General features: G+C 47.6%; 1 protein-coding gene and 1 long non-coding RNA gene across 5 annotated transcripts in view; one reads left to right on the top strand and one right to left on the bottom strand.

The window, feature by feature from the left end:
• LOC125124519 (uncharacterized) overlaps positions 1-14,201 on the bottom strand; it is a 44,991-nt gene that overhangs the window by 10,404 nt on the left and 20,386 nt on the right. For 2 of the 3 annotated variants that reach the window (XR_007134301.1, XR_007134303.1), the window contains exon 3: positions 7,738-7,826. This is a non-coding gene — a long non-coding RNA (uncharacterized LOC125124519). Of the gene's footprint in view, positions 1-5,211; positions 6,117-7,737; positions 7,827-14,201 lie in introns of those variants that run through there. The other variant, XR_007134302.1, reaches the window with a different exon arrangement.
• TRAIP (TRAF interacting protein) overlaps positions 1-14,201 on the top strand; it is a 35,141-nt gene that overhangs the window by 3,421 nt on the left and 17,519 nt on the right. For both annotated transcript variants that reach the window (XM_047774606.1, XM_047774602.1), the window contains exons 2-10: positions 4,574-4,631; positions 5,135-5,218; positions 7,261-7,300; positions 7,831-7,958; positions 9,171-9,265; positions 9,745-9,858; positions 10,872-10,959; positions 12,513-12,602; positions 13,016-13,104. In XM_047774606.1, coding sequence (XP_047630562.1) covers positions 4,574-4,631; positions 5,135-5,218; positions 7,261-7,300; positions 7,831-7,958; positions 9,171-9,265; positions 9,745-9,858; positions 10,872-10,959; positions 12,513-12,602; positions 13,016-13,104 — 786 coding nt within the window. The remainder of the gene's footprint in view (positions 1-4,573; positions 4,632-5,134; positions 5,219-7,260; positions 7,301-7,830; positions 7,959-9,170; positions 9,266-9,744; positions 9,859-10,871; positions 10,960-12,512; positions 12,603-13,015; positions 13,105-14,201) is intronic.

Below are 14,201 nucleotides of genomic sequence, written 5' to 3'. Positions count from 1 at the left end.
CATATGGAGGTTCCCAGGCTAGGGGTTGCATCAGAGCTGTAGCTGCCGGCCACAGCCACAGCAACTCAGGATCTGAGCTGCGTCTGTGACCACCACAGCTCATGTCAACGCTGAATCCTTAACCCACTGAGCAGTGCCAGGGATCAAACCTGCATCCTCATGGATACTAGTCAGATTCATTACTGCTGAGCCACAGTCGGAACTCCTTGGTATGTTGTTTTTATTTTCATGCATCTCACAGTATTTTCTAATTTCTCTTGTGATTTCTTCTTTGACTCATTACGTGTTTAAGAGTGTGTTTTTATTTTTTTATTTTTATTTTTTGTGGTCTTTTTAGGGCCACACTCATGGCATGTGGAGGTTCCCAGGCTAAGGGTCAAATCGGAGCTGTATTCTCCAGCCTACACCACAGCCACAGCCACTCCAGATCCCAGCTGCATCTGCGACCTACACCACAGCTTACATCAAAGCCGGATCCTCAACCCATTGAGAGAGGCCAGGGATCAAACCCGAAACTTCATGGTTCCTAATCGGATTTGTTTCTGCTGCACCACTACAGGAACTCCAAGAGTGTATTTTTAATTTCCACACATTTGTGAATTTTTTTTTTTTTTTGTCTTTTTGCTATTTCTTTGGGCCGCTTCCGTGGCATATGGAGGTTCCCAGGCTAGGGGTCGAATCGAAGCTGTAGCCACTGGCCTACGCCAGAGCCACAGCAATGCGGGATCCGAGCCGCGTCTGCAACCTACACCACAGCTCACGGCAACGCCGGATCCCTAACCCACTGAGCAAGGGCAGGGACCGAACCCGCAACCTCATGGTTCCTAGTCGGATTCGTTAACCACTGCGCCACAACGGGAACTCCACATTTGTGAATTTTTCATTTTTCTTCTATTATTTATTTTTAGTTTGTCTTTTTTACCAGAAAAGATAATTTGTATGATTTCAGTCTTTTAAAATTTATTTTTTTAATTTTTATTTTTTATTTATATTATATTATATTTATTTACTTTGCTTTTTAGGGCCACACTTGTGACATATGGAGGGTCCCAGGCTAGGGGTCAAATCAGAGCTACAGCTGCCGGCCTACGCCACAGCCACAGCAGGGAGCCGTGTCTGCAACCTACAACACAGCTCATGGCAACGCCATATCCTTAACCCACTGAGTGAGGCCAGGGATCGAACCAGAAACTTCATGGTTCCTAGTCAGATTCATTTCTGCTTCACTACGACAGGAACGCCTTAAAATTTATTAAGATTTGTTTTGTGGGAAAAAAAAAATGCCGCAGGTGCAGCCCTAAAAAGCGGGGGGAAAGAAAAAAAAGATTTGTTTTGTGGCCCAGCGTGTGGCTTATCCTAGAGAACATTCCATGTGCATTTGAGAAAAATGTGTGTTCTGCTTTTGTTGTATGGAGTATATATCTGTTAGAGCTAGTTGGTTTAAAGTGTTGTTCAAGTTCTCTATTTCCATGTTGATCATCTGTCTCATTGTTCTATCCACTTTTTAAACTGTGAGGTATTGATATCTCCAACTTTTATTGTAGAACTATTTCTTCCTTCAATTCTGTACAACTTTCATATATATTTCACATACATTTTCATATATATATATATATATCTCATGTACTTTGCATATATGATTATAATTGTTATTTCTTGTTGGATTGACTTTTATCAATGTGTAAAGTCCCTCTTTATCTCTTGTAAACTTTTTTTACTTAAAGTCTGTTTTGTCTGACAATAATATAGTTGCCTTGGTGGTCCCGCTGTGGCACACTGGGTAGAGAATCTGAGGCATATGTTTGATCCCTGGCCCAGCATGGTGAATTTGCTGGATTCCAGTCCCTGGCCAGTAACTTCCATATGCCTCTGGTGCAGCCTTCAAATATATGTATTTTATATATAGTTGCTGCAACTCTCTTTTTGTTACTATTTTTATTTTATTTATTTATTTATTCATTCTGCTTGGGATTCATCACATTTCTTTAACTTGTGGAATAATTTCTTTAATCATTTCTGGAAAAGTATCAGCTGTTACCTCTTCATGTATTGCCTCTACTCCATTATCTCTTCTTTTTAATTAGTTTCTTATATACAACAAATTACTGCTAACTAGTGGCTTAAAACAATGCAGATTTATTATTTTATAATTCTGGAGGTCAGAAGTCCAAAATGGGTCTTAATTGGTTAAAATTACGGTGGAAGTGAGTCTGTGCCTTGTTTGAGTCATGGCCTCTTTCTCCATCTTCAGAGTTAGCAACATTACATCTTCATATCTCACTTTTTGACTCTAACACTGCTGCCTTGCAAAGACTCTTGTGATTAAATGGGACATTCCTAGATAATCTCCCCATCTACTTAACTTAATTACATCTGCAAAATTACTCTTGTCATATAAGGTAACATGTTCTTAGGTTTTAGATATTAGAATGTAGACTTCTTGAGGGTAGGGGTTATTCTACCTGACTTTTTCTGGAACTCCTAGTTATATGTATTCTAGACCTTCTTAGAGTATCTTCTATATTTCTTATCACCTCTTGTGTATTTTCCATCTTTCTAATTCTCAGTGTTTCCTGTGACCTATCTTTTCATTTTCTAATTCTTCAACTGTGTCTAAACTGCTATTAAACTCATCCATTGAATTATTAATTATGGTCATATTTTTTCAGTTTTAGAATTTCTGTTCGGTTCTTATTAAATTCTGCTATGTCATTTTATTTTCTAATTCTCTACTGATATTTTCAATCTTAATTTTTATCTTACTCAGCGTAATGCATTTATTATGTTCTGGGTCTGCCAGTGCCAACATCTGAAGTCTTTGTGGCTATGTTCTGGTTTGCACTTGTAGTGCTTTTTTCCCTTGTATAACTGTTTACTTTAAAAAAAATCTTTTATTGAAATATATTACATAAAAGTACACATATAATAAGTGTGTGGCTAGCAGAATTTTTACAAACTAAACACACCCATGCAACCAGAGATCAGATCAAGAACCTAGACCTCAGCACTCCAAAAACCTCCTTCATGCTTCTGGGACCAGGCTGGGACTTGGGACCTTCTACCAGAGTGCTTGCACTTGCACCTGGACAAACGTCTTCTTGAGCAACAGAATACAAAGAAACTATAAGGGACTAAAAATAACTACATGCACACAAGGTCAGGGCAAATTATGAATAGAAGATACAAAAATACCAAAACCCAACTGCCACTTCTCAGGTACAGGGAGCAAAAGCAGTTTATTGTGCTGTGATCCCTGCACACAAGACCACCAAGGGGGTGGGCAGACCACCTAAGCCACCCCTTTTGCCCAGCATATGAATTTGCCCCTACCGTTACCCCATAAAAGCAGTCAGCTCGCCCCCTCCCCACTTCTCTCTTGGTGTGAGCAAGGGCACCTATTGCTTGTTTTCACATCTTCACGCTGCAGCACACGTCCAAATAAAGCCTTTTCTAAGTTTCTCCTCTAGCCTCTTAATCAGTCTCTATTGATTAAAGAGTCCAAGAACCCAAATCACTTGTATAGTCTTCAAGTTACATCCACCAACACACCTCTCCCCTACACTTAAGGATAATCACTGTCTTTTAAAAATTTTTTTCTTTTTCTTTTTCGGCCACCCCATGGCATATGGAGTTCCCAGGCCAGGGATCTGAGCTGCAGTTAACAGCAGCCAAGCTGGATCCTTTAACCTCCCTTGCTGGGAGGAGGATTGAACCTATGTCCTGGCACTGCAGAGGCGCCACCGATCCCCCCACGGCAGGAACTACAATAGATGCTGTCTTGACTTTCAGCAACATAGATGGATTTTGCCTACTTTTTTCTTTATGTAAGTGGATTTATACACAATATACCTTTTTTTTTTTTTGTATCTGGCTTCTCTTCCTCCATGTTATATGTACATAATTCATCTGTAATTTTGTTCTTAAGTCATAGACTCATTTGTTCTCCTTGCTGTGTGTATTCCATTGTGCATGGTTAACTGTGGTTATGTGTTGACACAGTGTTTGAAAAATTACTTCTAGAAAAAAAAAATTAAGGCCTAGGATGATAGTATCATCTTCTTAAAAAGGACTCTGTTTATCCCTGGTCCCTGGGGGTGGGAGTGTCTCCTGGTAGGAGACTAATTAAAGTTTAAGGCAGATAGATGGTACAGAGCTGGGCTGTGTTTTGCTTCTACTGCTACTTTTACCTCTAGTTTACCCTTACTTTGAAAGTGTAGCCCTTTGGAGTGCCAGCTTAAAGCAGGGTATTATAATCCACATCTCTGAGGGACCCTGGCTTTGACACTTGCCCCCCAATCAAAGCCTAGAAGGTTGACAAAATTGCCAGCTGAGGGGTAAGGAAGGCCAAGCCAACAGGGCCAACAAATGGCCAGGTGATCAGAGTGCTCGTATCACTTAGGCCTCGTGAACTATAGCGGCCCACCTCGTGAACTATAGGTGCTACTATCCTCTGTAGGCAGACATTGGGTCGAGGAAGAGCAGGACAGACACTGCTGTGGTCAGGGTGGAAACCTGGCCTCTATGTCTTACCAAACCAGGGCTCATCAGACTGTTTTTCTGCTTCTCATTCCAGCCTAATTCAGTGGTTCGAGACAGCACCAAGTCGGACCTGCCCACAGTGCCGAATCCAGGTGAGGGTGGCAAGGTGAAGACACCTCAGCTATAGACATCTCCTTACCAGGGGGTAGGAATGAGGCAAGATTTCTGAAGCTAGGCAATATCTTTGACCTATTTGGACCCTCATGGTTTGAGGCTGGTTGAGCCTCACTTGAGTGGCTTGGGAAGTCTGCTTTATACCCTAGGGGAGCTGGGAGATGGAGTCATTGCCTGCTCCAGTCTTCACCTGGGTAGATTTGGCCTCATCCCCTGCCTTTCCCCATTTCCTTAGTGGCCAGCACCTAGCATTGGGGTGTCTTTTGAGCTGTTAACACATGGGTCTGCCGTGACATGACTTCAGTAACCACCAAGCTCGTGGCATCAGCTTGGGCCACCCTTCAGGGTGGCAGAGGTTGTCTAACTCTAGGTGATGTGCTGTGAAAGGTTAGGCCTGAGAATGGGCTTGGCTACATGTTCGTCACTGTCCTCCGTGCCCATGTCCCAGCTCAGTCATACTATGTCTTGTTTTCCCATCCAGGTTGGCAAAAGAACCATTATCAATAAGCTCTTCTTTGACCTTGCCCAGGAGGAGGAGAGTGTCTTAGATGCAGAATTCCTAAAGGTACCAGAATTTATGTCATTCTACTGAACCCCAAGCCCTCTGAGAGTCTACTTTCTGCTCCTACCCAGAGGGTATCTAGAGTACAAAGGTAGAGTTCTGGAAGGGAGACTTGGTAAAGATTTCAAGGCAGAGGCAATGCGAGTGGAGGACAGATGATGATCCTACAATCATTGGAGAAATGCACTGTCAGGGAGGAAGAGAGCCGCTTGACTGTGAGCCCTCCCCTTGGGATTTCAGAGCAATTCTGAACATAGTTCAGAGTGCCTCTCCTGAATTCCCTCACCTTGCAAAGGATCTACAGCCATCTTTCCCAGCCCACTTTGCTGCTTGGACAGTTCAAGTCAGATTAGAAATTCTTCCAGTCCTCAGCCAGGGGAAATGTGAGGACCCACTGCTCACAAACCTGCCTGTGCCTCAAAACTTCCTGGGGAGCTTGGTATATATCCAGGTGCCTGAGTCTTTCCCAGACCAAGAATGGAGGGCAGAGCCCCTGAAATCATGATGTGCAGCCAGGATAGAAACCCACACTGCTGGGGAGGAGGGGTGGATTCCCTCCTACACTTCTGCTGCTTCCCCTCCAAGTCTACAATTTAGCTTTCTTTTGCACAAAAGGATTGGATTGGCAGAGACCTCTCAGAAAAGTGGGGTTGGGGTTCATAAGTGAACCTGGACTCTGAGGGCTAATTTGCTGGGCATCTGTCAGATCAGGATTCATTTGGCCCTGACCCCAGGGTGCCATGATGTCCTTGGAACCTCGCTGCTTCAAGAATATGGAGCTTTTGTGCTTAAAGCCAACATGTTCATCGTCATGGTAACTGCTCTCAGTTTTAAGCTGTGTCTTCCCTGTGATAAAGGCAACAAAGGCAGCTTCATTTCTTTCTGGCTTTCAAAGCCACATCTAGGAGACAAGGAGGCAAAATCTTAAGTAGTTTGAAGCAAGGGCTTAAAAGGCACCCTTCTTGGGTGTGGAAGGAGCTGGGGGACTGTGATAGCTTTGGGCTAGAAGCTGTTCTCAGGCAGCCTGTGTGTGTGATTCTCTACCCACCACTTGCACCCCCGATGTTTAGCCTGCACTGACCAGCTCAGCCACCAATGGCTCCTGTCCCAGAGTCCTGGGTGGAGAGTTTGACAGCAGAGGCTTAGCTACCCCTTGGGCTAGGCCTCAGTATTGGTCAGATGTGATATTCTGAGTCTTGTGTTAACCCGGGAAGGGTTATCTAGAGGATTTTTCTGGATTGCATCCAGATACCACCATGGACCCTTGTCCAAACCTTTCAAGTCTGCCTTTTAAACCCTTGCTTCAAACTACTTAAGATTTTGCCTCCTGCTTATAAAATAGGCACCTCTCTTGCCCACAGGAGTGTTGAGTGCATGGGACTCCTGAATGGGAGCTGGGCTCAGTTCTGCTCCAGCTTCTCGTAGTTCTGTGGCAGTGGCTTTGGAACATATGCATGGGCTTTGAGAGGCTCATTTGACCCTCACAACAGTCTGATTAGAGCCAAGCACATACGAGGTTTCATTTAGGTGTGCAAAGAGGTCCCGGCTTAACTACACTAACGGATTCTGAGGCTGGAAGATTCTGGTACACAGAGCCAGCTTAGAGCTTAGAGAGAGGTAGCCCATGAAGCAAACGGGACCCAGGGTAGAGGAAAGGAGTGGTGGCCCAAGATCTTTGGTCATCCCAGCTGTGTCCCCAGAGAGGGTAAAGGCCAGCACAGACCCAAGAAAGCAATGGAAGCCTCTGCTGTGAAACTGGTAACACAGGCCCAGGTCTTGTTATGTCTTCTTTTTCGCCCTTGTTTTGCCTCTTTCCCTGTTCTGGGGTCTTGTACCTAAGATTATTTTCATCCATCTTACCTATTTTTTAAAAAGGCACACAGAAATAAAGCAGGGCTTCTCTCTCCATTGTTAACTTAGCTTGGCATTGAGGTGCAGCAGGGTCATGCTTCCGTGGACCCACAGGCCTCACTGTCCCCTCTGGGGGCTCCCCGCAAGACTTGTTGTGATACCTTCTGTGGCTTATTGTGGGTATTACCTTGCAGAATGAACTGGATAATACCAGAGCCCTGCTTTCCCAGAAAGGTGAGTTTCCAAGGGGCCCTGGGAAGCCCCTGACTATAGTGCTGGGGGGAGAGACCCTGGGAGGAAAGCCTCCAACCACTGGCAGAGCCTGGGGCTCTCCCTGCTTTCTATGTCCAAGAGTCTTATCAGCTCTTGTGATCGGCCAGAAAGGAAAGTGACCGAAGCCGTCCACCTAGAGCAGGTGAGCCTCTTCTCTTTGAAGCTTCTTGCCTAGGACCCAGGCCTGGAGGGGGCGACATGATAGGACAGAGTATTTGTTGAATTAATTAGACCCGTGGAAGTAAGGAGCAGTGAAATAATTACTCAGGTAGTTCCAAGCTGCAGAAAGAGGGTCTCATCCTGGGAATGAAGAGACTCTGGTTGGGCTTCCCTGGTTTGGTGCCTGCCAAATAGACAAGTGGGCCACCCACCTTTCTGGCCTGAGACTTGTTCCTTACCTGCTCTGGGGTGCGGAGCTGTAGCCCAAGGGCCCAGGTTCTCATATAGATGGGTGGATGGGTGGTCTTCTCCATCCTCCACCTCTACTCTAGAGAAGGAAAAACGAGACAGCCAGATCATCATTGACACTTTGCGGGACACGCTGGAAGAGCGCAACGCCACTGTGGAATCCCTGCAGAAGGCCTTAGACAAGGCCGAAATGCTGTGCTCCACCCTCAAGGTGGGTCCCCAGGTCTTGTAGGCACCAGCTGGTGGGGCGAGACAGTCCTAGTCCTGGACATACCATTCTGGGCTTATCTTTTGGCTCTGCCTTGGTCAACGCAGCGGTTTGTACAGTTGTAAAATGGAGGCAAATCCCATCTTCCCCAGGGCTCCCATACTGTACCCATCCAGTCTGTATGAGAAGGGTCATACTGCCTGTGCTTATGGATTTTGTACTAGGTAGTTTGGAGAGGTGAGGCCCACCCACTGCTTTGTGGAGGGGCTGCTCAGCAAGACCTCAGTGAGTCTGGGCCGTGTTTCCAAAAGTGGTTTGTACTCCACTGATGAAGCCAGCCCACAGAACCTGCCATTAGCGCTCTAGTCCTTGGCTGGGCTGCTCTCTGGAGCCAGATCAAACAGCAACCTTGGGAGGAGCAGGGGGCCTTTGAAGTTGGCTGTGCAAAGCTGACCAGGCAGATCAAAGCCTGCAGAGCAAGCGGCTGTAGACCCAGATGAATTTTGTATCAGCCTAGGTTGGTGAGCCTCTTGCTCTCCAAGGAACATGAGGTGATTGATCTGAATCCACACTTGATATTCTGGCCTTGTAGGAAGGAGCAGTCCTTGCTGGATGCCATTTGAAAGGGAAAGGGAGACATCCTTGTGAACAGGCAGGACCACAGGGTATTCATTGTTTCTGCTTGGTGGCTGGGCTAAATCACGTGGCCTGGCCTGTGAGAGGGAAGGAGCAAACCAGCACCTGGCTGCCGAGCATGAGTCCGCTGGCATTCCCAGGTCAGAGCTGGAGTGGCCAGGTGCTGAGGGCAGCCTAGGCAGCTGCCTCCAGCTCAGCTTTCCTATGCTGGCAACTGTCCATGGGTCTAGATGGTGGATAGCATAGCCTGGATTTGTGCTCCAGGCTTCTTCAGCTTCCTGCACAGCATGAACTATAAGGCCCAGGCCCTAGGACCCTGGCAGCCCAAACAGGCCTGTAGATGCTGGGAATGAGTTGTGCCTATCTCAAGAGGAAACAAGCAAGGAGGTGAGGAAACAGCTGGCGTAGGCCCTCTTAGCAGAAAAAGCACAAGCTAGAGTGAGACCCAGGAGTCTTACCTCCTGGGGGTTGGAGCACAAGCTTGTCAGCATTTTCAAAGGTAGTGTTCTCCCATCACTTTAGCCTTGGTCCCTGGGAGCCTTCAAGTCACAGATGTATAGGGGTGCATTTACTCTCCAGAAGCAGATGAAGTACTTGGAGCAGCAGCAGGATGAGACCAAACAAGCACGGGAGGAAGCCCGCCGACTCCGGAGCAAGATGAAGACTATGGAGCGGTGAGCTTAGGGCTAGGGCCGTCCTATGCCCTTGCACCTACGGCCCCCGGGGCTCAGCTCTCAGAACTACAACATGGTTGGCTCACCTCTGTTGCTCAACTTTCCACAGGTCGAGGGGGGCCCAGCCTCCTTGCTCAGCCCCTATGGGCTCCTCTGCTTCCCACCGGGGCTCTTGCCATACTCCTCCCTATCCCCGTTGCCTGTGGCCTGTCGACCTGACAGGGCTTTTGTTCCAAGAATCTCTCTCTAGGGATCCCTGACCTTGAGGCTCTCTGTCAGCACCTCTTCTTCCCCAGCAGCATCCCTGCAGCTGTGCTTAGCTCTGCTGTAGGGCCTTTCTTTAAGCATCCCTGCCTGCTAAAGCATCCTAGCAGCCCAAGCTGTCACCATAGCAACTGCAGCAAAGGAAGGCAGAGCTGCACCGGGTATCTACCCATCAGCCTCCAGACTTTAAATGCCGTGGGCTGGTTGTTTTTCAGGATTGAGCTCCTACTCCAGAGCCAGCGGCCTGAGGTGGAGGAAATGATCCGAGAAATGGGTGTGGGACAATCAGCAGTGGAGCAGCTGGCTGTGTACTGCGTGTCCCTCAAGAAGTATGTACTCTGGCTCCTCTGTCCAAGCCCAGGAGCTAAGCCATGGCACCCAAGCCATGCCTCTGTCTGTTGCCCATCTGCTATGAAGCAGAGCAGGTGGAATTAAGGGGCAGGCTTTGGAGCCATGCTGCCTCAGTTTGAACCCTCACCCACCTCTTACCGTGTGGCCAGGAACCAGTTTCTTAACCTCTCTGATCCTCAGCTTCCTGAATGGAGATAATAATAACTTGCCTCACAGGATGATTAAGAGAATTGAGTGTGAATTTTAAGTGTTGTTGTTGTTATTATTATTATTATTATTTTGCTTTCTAGGGACGAACCTGTGGCATATGGAAGTTCCCAGGCTAATGGTCGAATTGGAGCTGCAGCTGCAGGCCTACACCACAGCCACAGCAACACCAGATCCAGTCTGCATCTGTGACCTATACCACAGCTCACGGTAAGGCCAGGAATTGAGCCCTTATCCTCATGGATTCTAGTCAGGTTCGTAACCCACTGAGCCACAGCAGGAACTCCTGTTAGTGTTATTTCTAAAGAAGCTTGCACAGCTGTCTGAGCTATAAGCCCCATCTCAATATCTAGAACCTGTTTTCCATCAGCACTATTACTCACCCTGCCTGGCTTGCATCAGAAACAGCTCAGGTGCCCCTACCAGTGGTGTGAGGTTTGGGAAAAGGGGCCACTTGGCTGACAGTCATGGAGGATCCCAGAGGCCTGGTGTGGAGGCCAGGCGGTGTAGGGGGTCTCTTATGGGGCTAGGGCTTCCTGCACACCCTCTCAAATCACTAGTGCCTGAAGGCGGGCAGAGAACAGAGACTCACCATCTCTCCTTGCATTAGGTGCAGGACTTCCGCAACACCACCTGGTCCCCATTGGGCTCAGGTGTCAAGAGTAGGAATGAGAAGGCTGAGGGGTTGGGCTGGGCTTTGGTTGGTTGGTGCTATGGCTTAGTCTGACCAGCAGGCATCCGACGCTGACATCTGCTGACATCTCTTTCTATGGCCCTTTAATAGAGAGTACGAGAATCTAAAAGAGGCACGGAAGGCCTCAGGGGAACTAACTGACAAACTGAAGAAGGACTTGTTTTCTTCCAGGAGCAAGGTAACTTAGTGGGGAGCAGAGGGTGAGGGGAGAGGTGGCTGTCCTTTTGTCATGCTCATTTGTGTCTCCTAAGCAAGGCCATGGGGCCTGATGGTGCAGCTAGCTCCAAGGGCTTGTTGGATGATTCACAGAGACTGATTTTTGGTCTTTCCTGAGCATTGACTCTGGCTCTGTGGCTTGCCCACTTAGGGTGGCAGATCAGGCAGGTATCCACCAACACTTGCACACTTATGTTCCCCTCTACTCTTCTCAGTCCCTGGGTACCTCTCAGCTGGCCGTAGTGCATAAGTCCCAAATGTGACAGCTTCAATGTCCAGTTTTAGTTTTTTTTTGTTTTGTTTTGTTTTTTTTGTCTTTTCTAGGGCTGCTCCCGCGGCATATGGAGGTTCCCAGGCTAGGGGTCTAAACGGAGCTGTAGCTTCTCACCCTACGCCAGAGCCACAGCAACATGGGATCCAAGCTGCATCTGCAACCTACACCACAGCTCACGGCAACGCCGGATCGTCAACCCACTGAGCAAGGGCAGAGACCGAACCCGCAACCTCATGGCTCCTAGTCGGATTCGTTAACCACTGCGCCACGATGGGAACTCCTTTTTTTTTTTTTCCAATGTCCAGTTTTTATTCTAGGCCCAGAGTAGGAAGCTTCTTGAAACTTATTCAGTCAGCACAGCTACTTTTTTGGGTTTTTTGTTTTTTGTTTTTTGGGTTTTTTTTGGTCTTTTTGCCTTTTCAAGGGCCGCTCCCGCGGCATATGGAGGTTCCCAGGCTAGGGGTCTAATCGGAGCTGTAGCCCCCGGCCTATGCCAGAGCCACAGCAACACCGGATCCAAGCCATGTCTGTGGCCTATACCACAGCTCACGGCAACACTGGATCCTTAACCCATTGAGCACGGCCAGGGATAGAACCTGCAACTTCATGGTTCCTAGTCAGATTCGTTAACCGCTGCACCACGATGGGAACTCCAGCACAGCTACTTTTATTTCTGGGCGTGGCGCATCCATGGGCATGTGTGTAGGAAGCAGCCCTTGCTCCTGGGCACTCCAGATGGACATTACCGGACTAAGGCCCAGCCCTGTAGGTCTAGGGGCCTCTCCCTCTGTGTCCCTAGACTCTTCAGGGCACATGGCCTCCCCTTGGTTCGTCCTTTACTCCTTACCCTATTTATTTATTTGTTTGTTTATTTTTGGCTACACACACAGCATGTGGGAGGTCCTGCGCCAGGGATCAAACCTGAGCCACAGCTACAGCAACACCAGATTCTTAACCCACTGCACCATAAGGGAACTTCCTCCTTTACAGTTTCTTTTCTCTCTCTCTCTCTCTCTTTTTTTTTTTTTTTCTTTTTAGGGCCACACCCTTGGCATATGGAAGTTCCCAGGCTAGGGGTCGAATTAGAGTTACAGCTGCTGGCTTATGCCACAGCCATGGTAACGTGGGATCCTTAGACCACTGAGCAAGGCCAGGGATCGAACCTGCAACCTCATGGATACTAGTCGGGTTCGTTACCGCTGAGCCACAGCAGGAACTCCCCTCCTTACATTTTCTTGTAGTTGCAGACAGTCTACTCTGAACTGGACCAGGCGAAATTGGAGCTGAAGTCAGCCCAGAAGGACTTACAGAGCGCTGACAAAGAAATCTTGGTGAGGGACATCTCTGGCCAGATGGGAATGAGGGGTGGCTTATGTGCCCTCCAAGAATAGGACTGGGCCAAATCTTCCTGCAAACCTTGAACCAGTCATTGGAGGTGCCTCTTGGCTCCCTGCATCCTCCTGGGTCAGAGTGGGTCAGGATATGTACCTTGGCCCTTGGTCTGGAGCCTGAGCCTACTTATCAGAGCCTGGTCTTCCTCACAATCTGTCTTGTACCTACATCCTTGAGTTACTAGAGGTTCCTAGGTTAGATGGTTCAGGCCTCCTAAATCTGATATTTGGTTTGGGGCCTTATTCTGTCCCCCGTGGGCTTGCCCTTCATGAATGTTGCTCATGTCTCTGGCAGTTGCTCTGGGCTTGATGCCTCAGCCTCTCTTTCACATTCCTCTGTTTCCTTCCCCAAGAGCCTGAAAAAAAAACTGATGATGCTGCAGGAAACCCTGAACCTGCCACCAGTGGACAGTGAGACTGTCAATCGCCTGGTTTTAGAAAGGTTTGTTAACTCTCTGGGTGGGGCAGGGGCCACAGGCTGGAGGAACTCCCTAGTAAGTATCCTCCCTCCTCCTGGCTTTGTGGGGGTGGGTGGACCATATGGGCCTGAAGGCTGTGGACCTCCTGCCCTGGGAGACAGACAAGATTTAGCTTGAAAGCAGCTTTGAAGCGCATTTTGGGCTCTGATAAGGAGAGGCCAGGGGAGGCCAGAAGGGACCTCGGGATGAGAAAGGGCAGAAGCACAGACTTAGAGCATCCTGTGTTTTGTTTGTTTTTAATTTTAATGGAATATAGTTGACTTATAGCATTGTGTTAGTTTCAGGTGCATAACAAAGTGAATCAGCTATGTATATGCATATATCCATTCCTTTCAGATTCTTTTCCCATATTGGTTATTACATAGTGTTGAGTAGATTTCCCTGTGCTATACAGCAGATTTTGTTATTTATTTATGTTATATGTAGTAATGTGTATGCATTAATCCCAGCCTCCTAATTTATCCCTTCCTCCCACTGTTTCCCCTTTGGTGACCATAAGTTTGATTTTGAATTTTTTTTGTCTGTTTGTTTTGTTTTTTGTTTTTTTTTTGGTCTTTTAGGGCTGCACCCTCAGCATATGGAAGTTCCCAGGCTAGGGGTCAAATCGGAGCTTCAGCTGCTGGCCATTACCACAGCTACAGCAACATCAGATCTGAGCTGCATCTGCGAACTTTATCACAGCTCACGGCAATGCTAGATCCTTAACCCACTAAGCAAGGCCAGGGATCGAATCTTCGTCCTCATAGATACTACTCAGGTTCATTACTGCCAAGCAGGAACTCCTGGTTTTGAAATTATTATTTTTTTTTTTCAGGGCCACATTTTCGGCATATAGAGGTTCCCAGGCTAGGGGTCGAAGCAGCGCTGTAGCCTCCGGCCTACACCACAGCCACAGCACAGCAGGATCCGGGCTACATCTGCAACCTACACCATAGCTCACGGCAATGCTGGATCCTAAACCCACTGAGCAAGGCCAGGGATTGAACTGGCAACCTCATGGTTCTTAGTCAGATTTGTTTCGCTAAGCCACAATGGGAACTGCTGGTTTTGAAATTTTTGA

Source organism: Phacochoerus africanus, chromosome 1, assembly GCF_016906955.1.
Source record: "Phacochoerus africanus isolate WHEZ1 chromosome 1, ROS_Pafr_v1, whole genome shotgun sequence".
NCBI classification, from domain to species: Eukaryota; Metazoa; Chordata; class Mammalia; order Artiodactyla; family Suidae; genus Phacochoerus; species Phacochoerus africanus.
The sequence above is the reverse complement of the archived record's forward strand: the minus strand, read 5'-3'. Positions and strand labels throughout refer to the sequence as shown.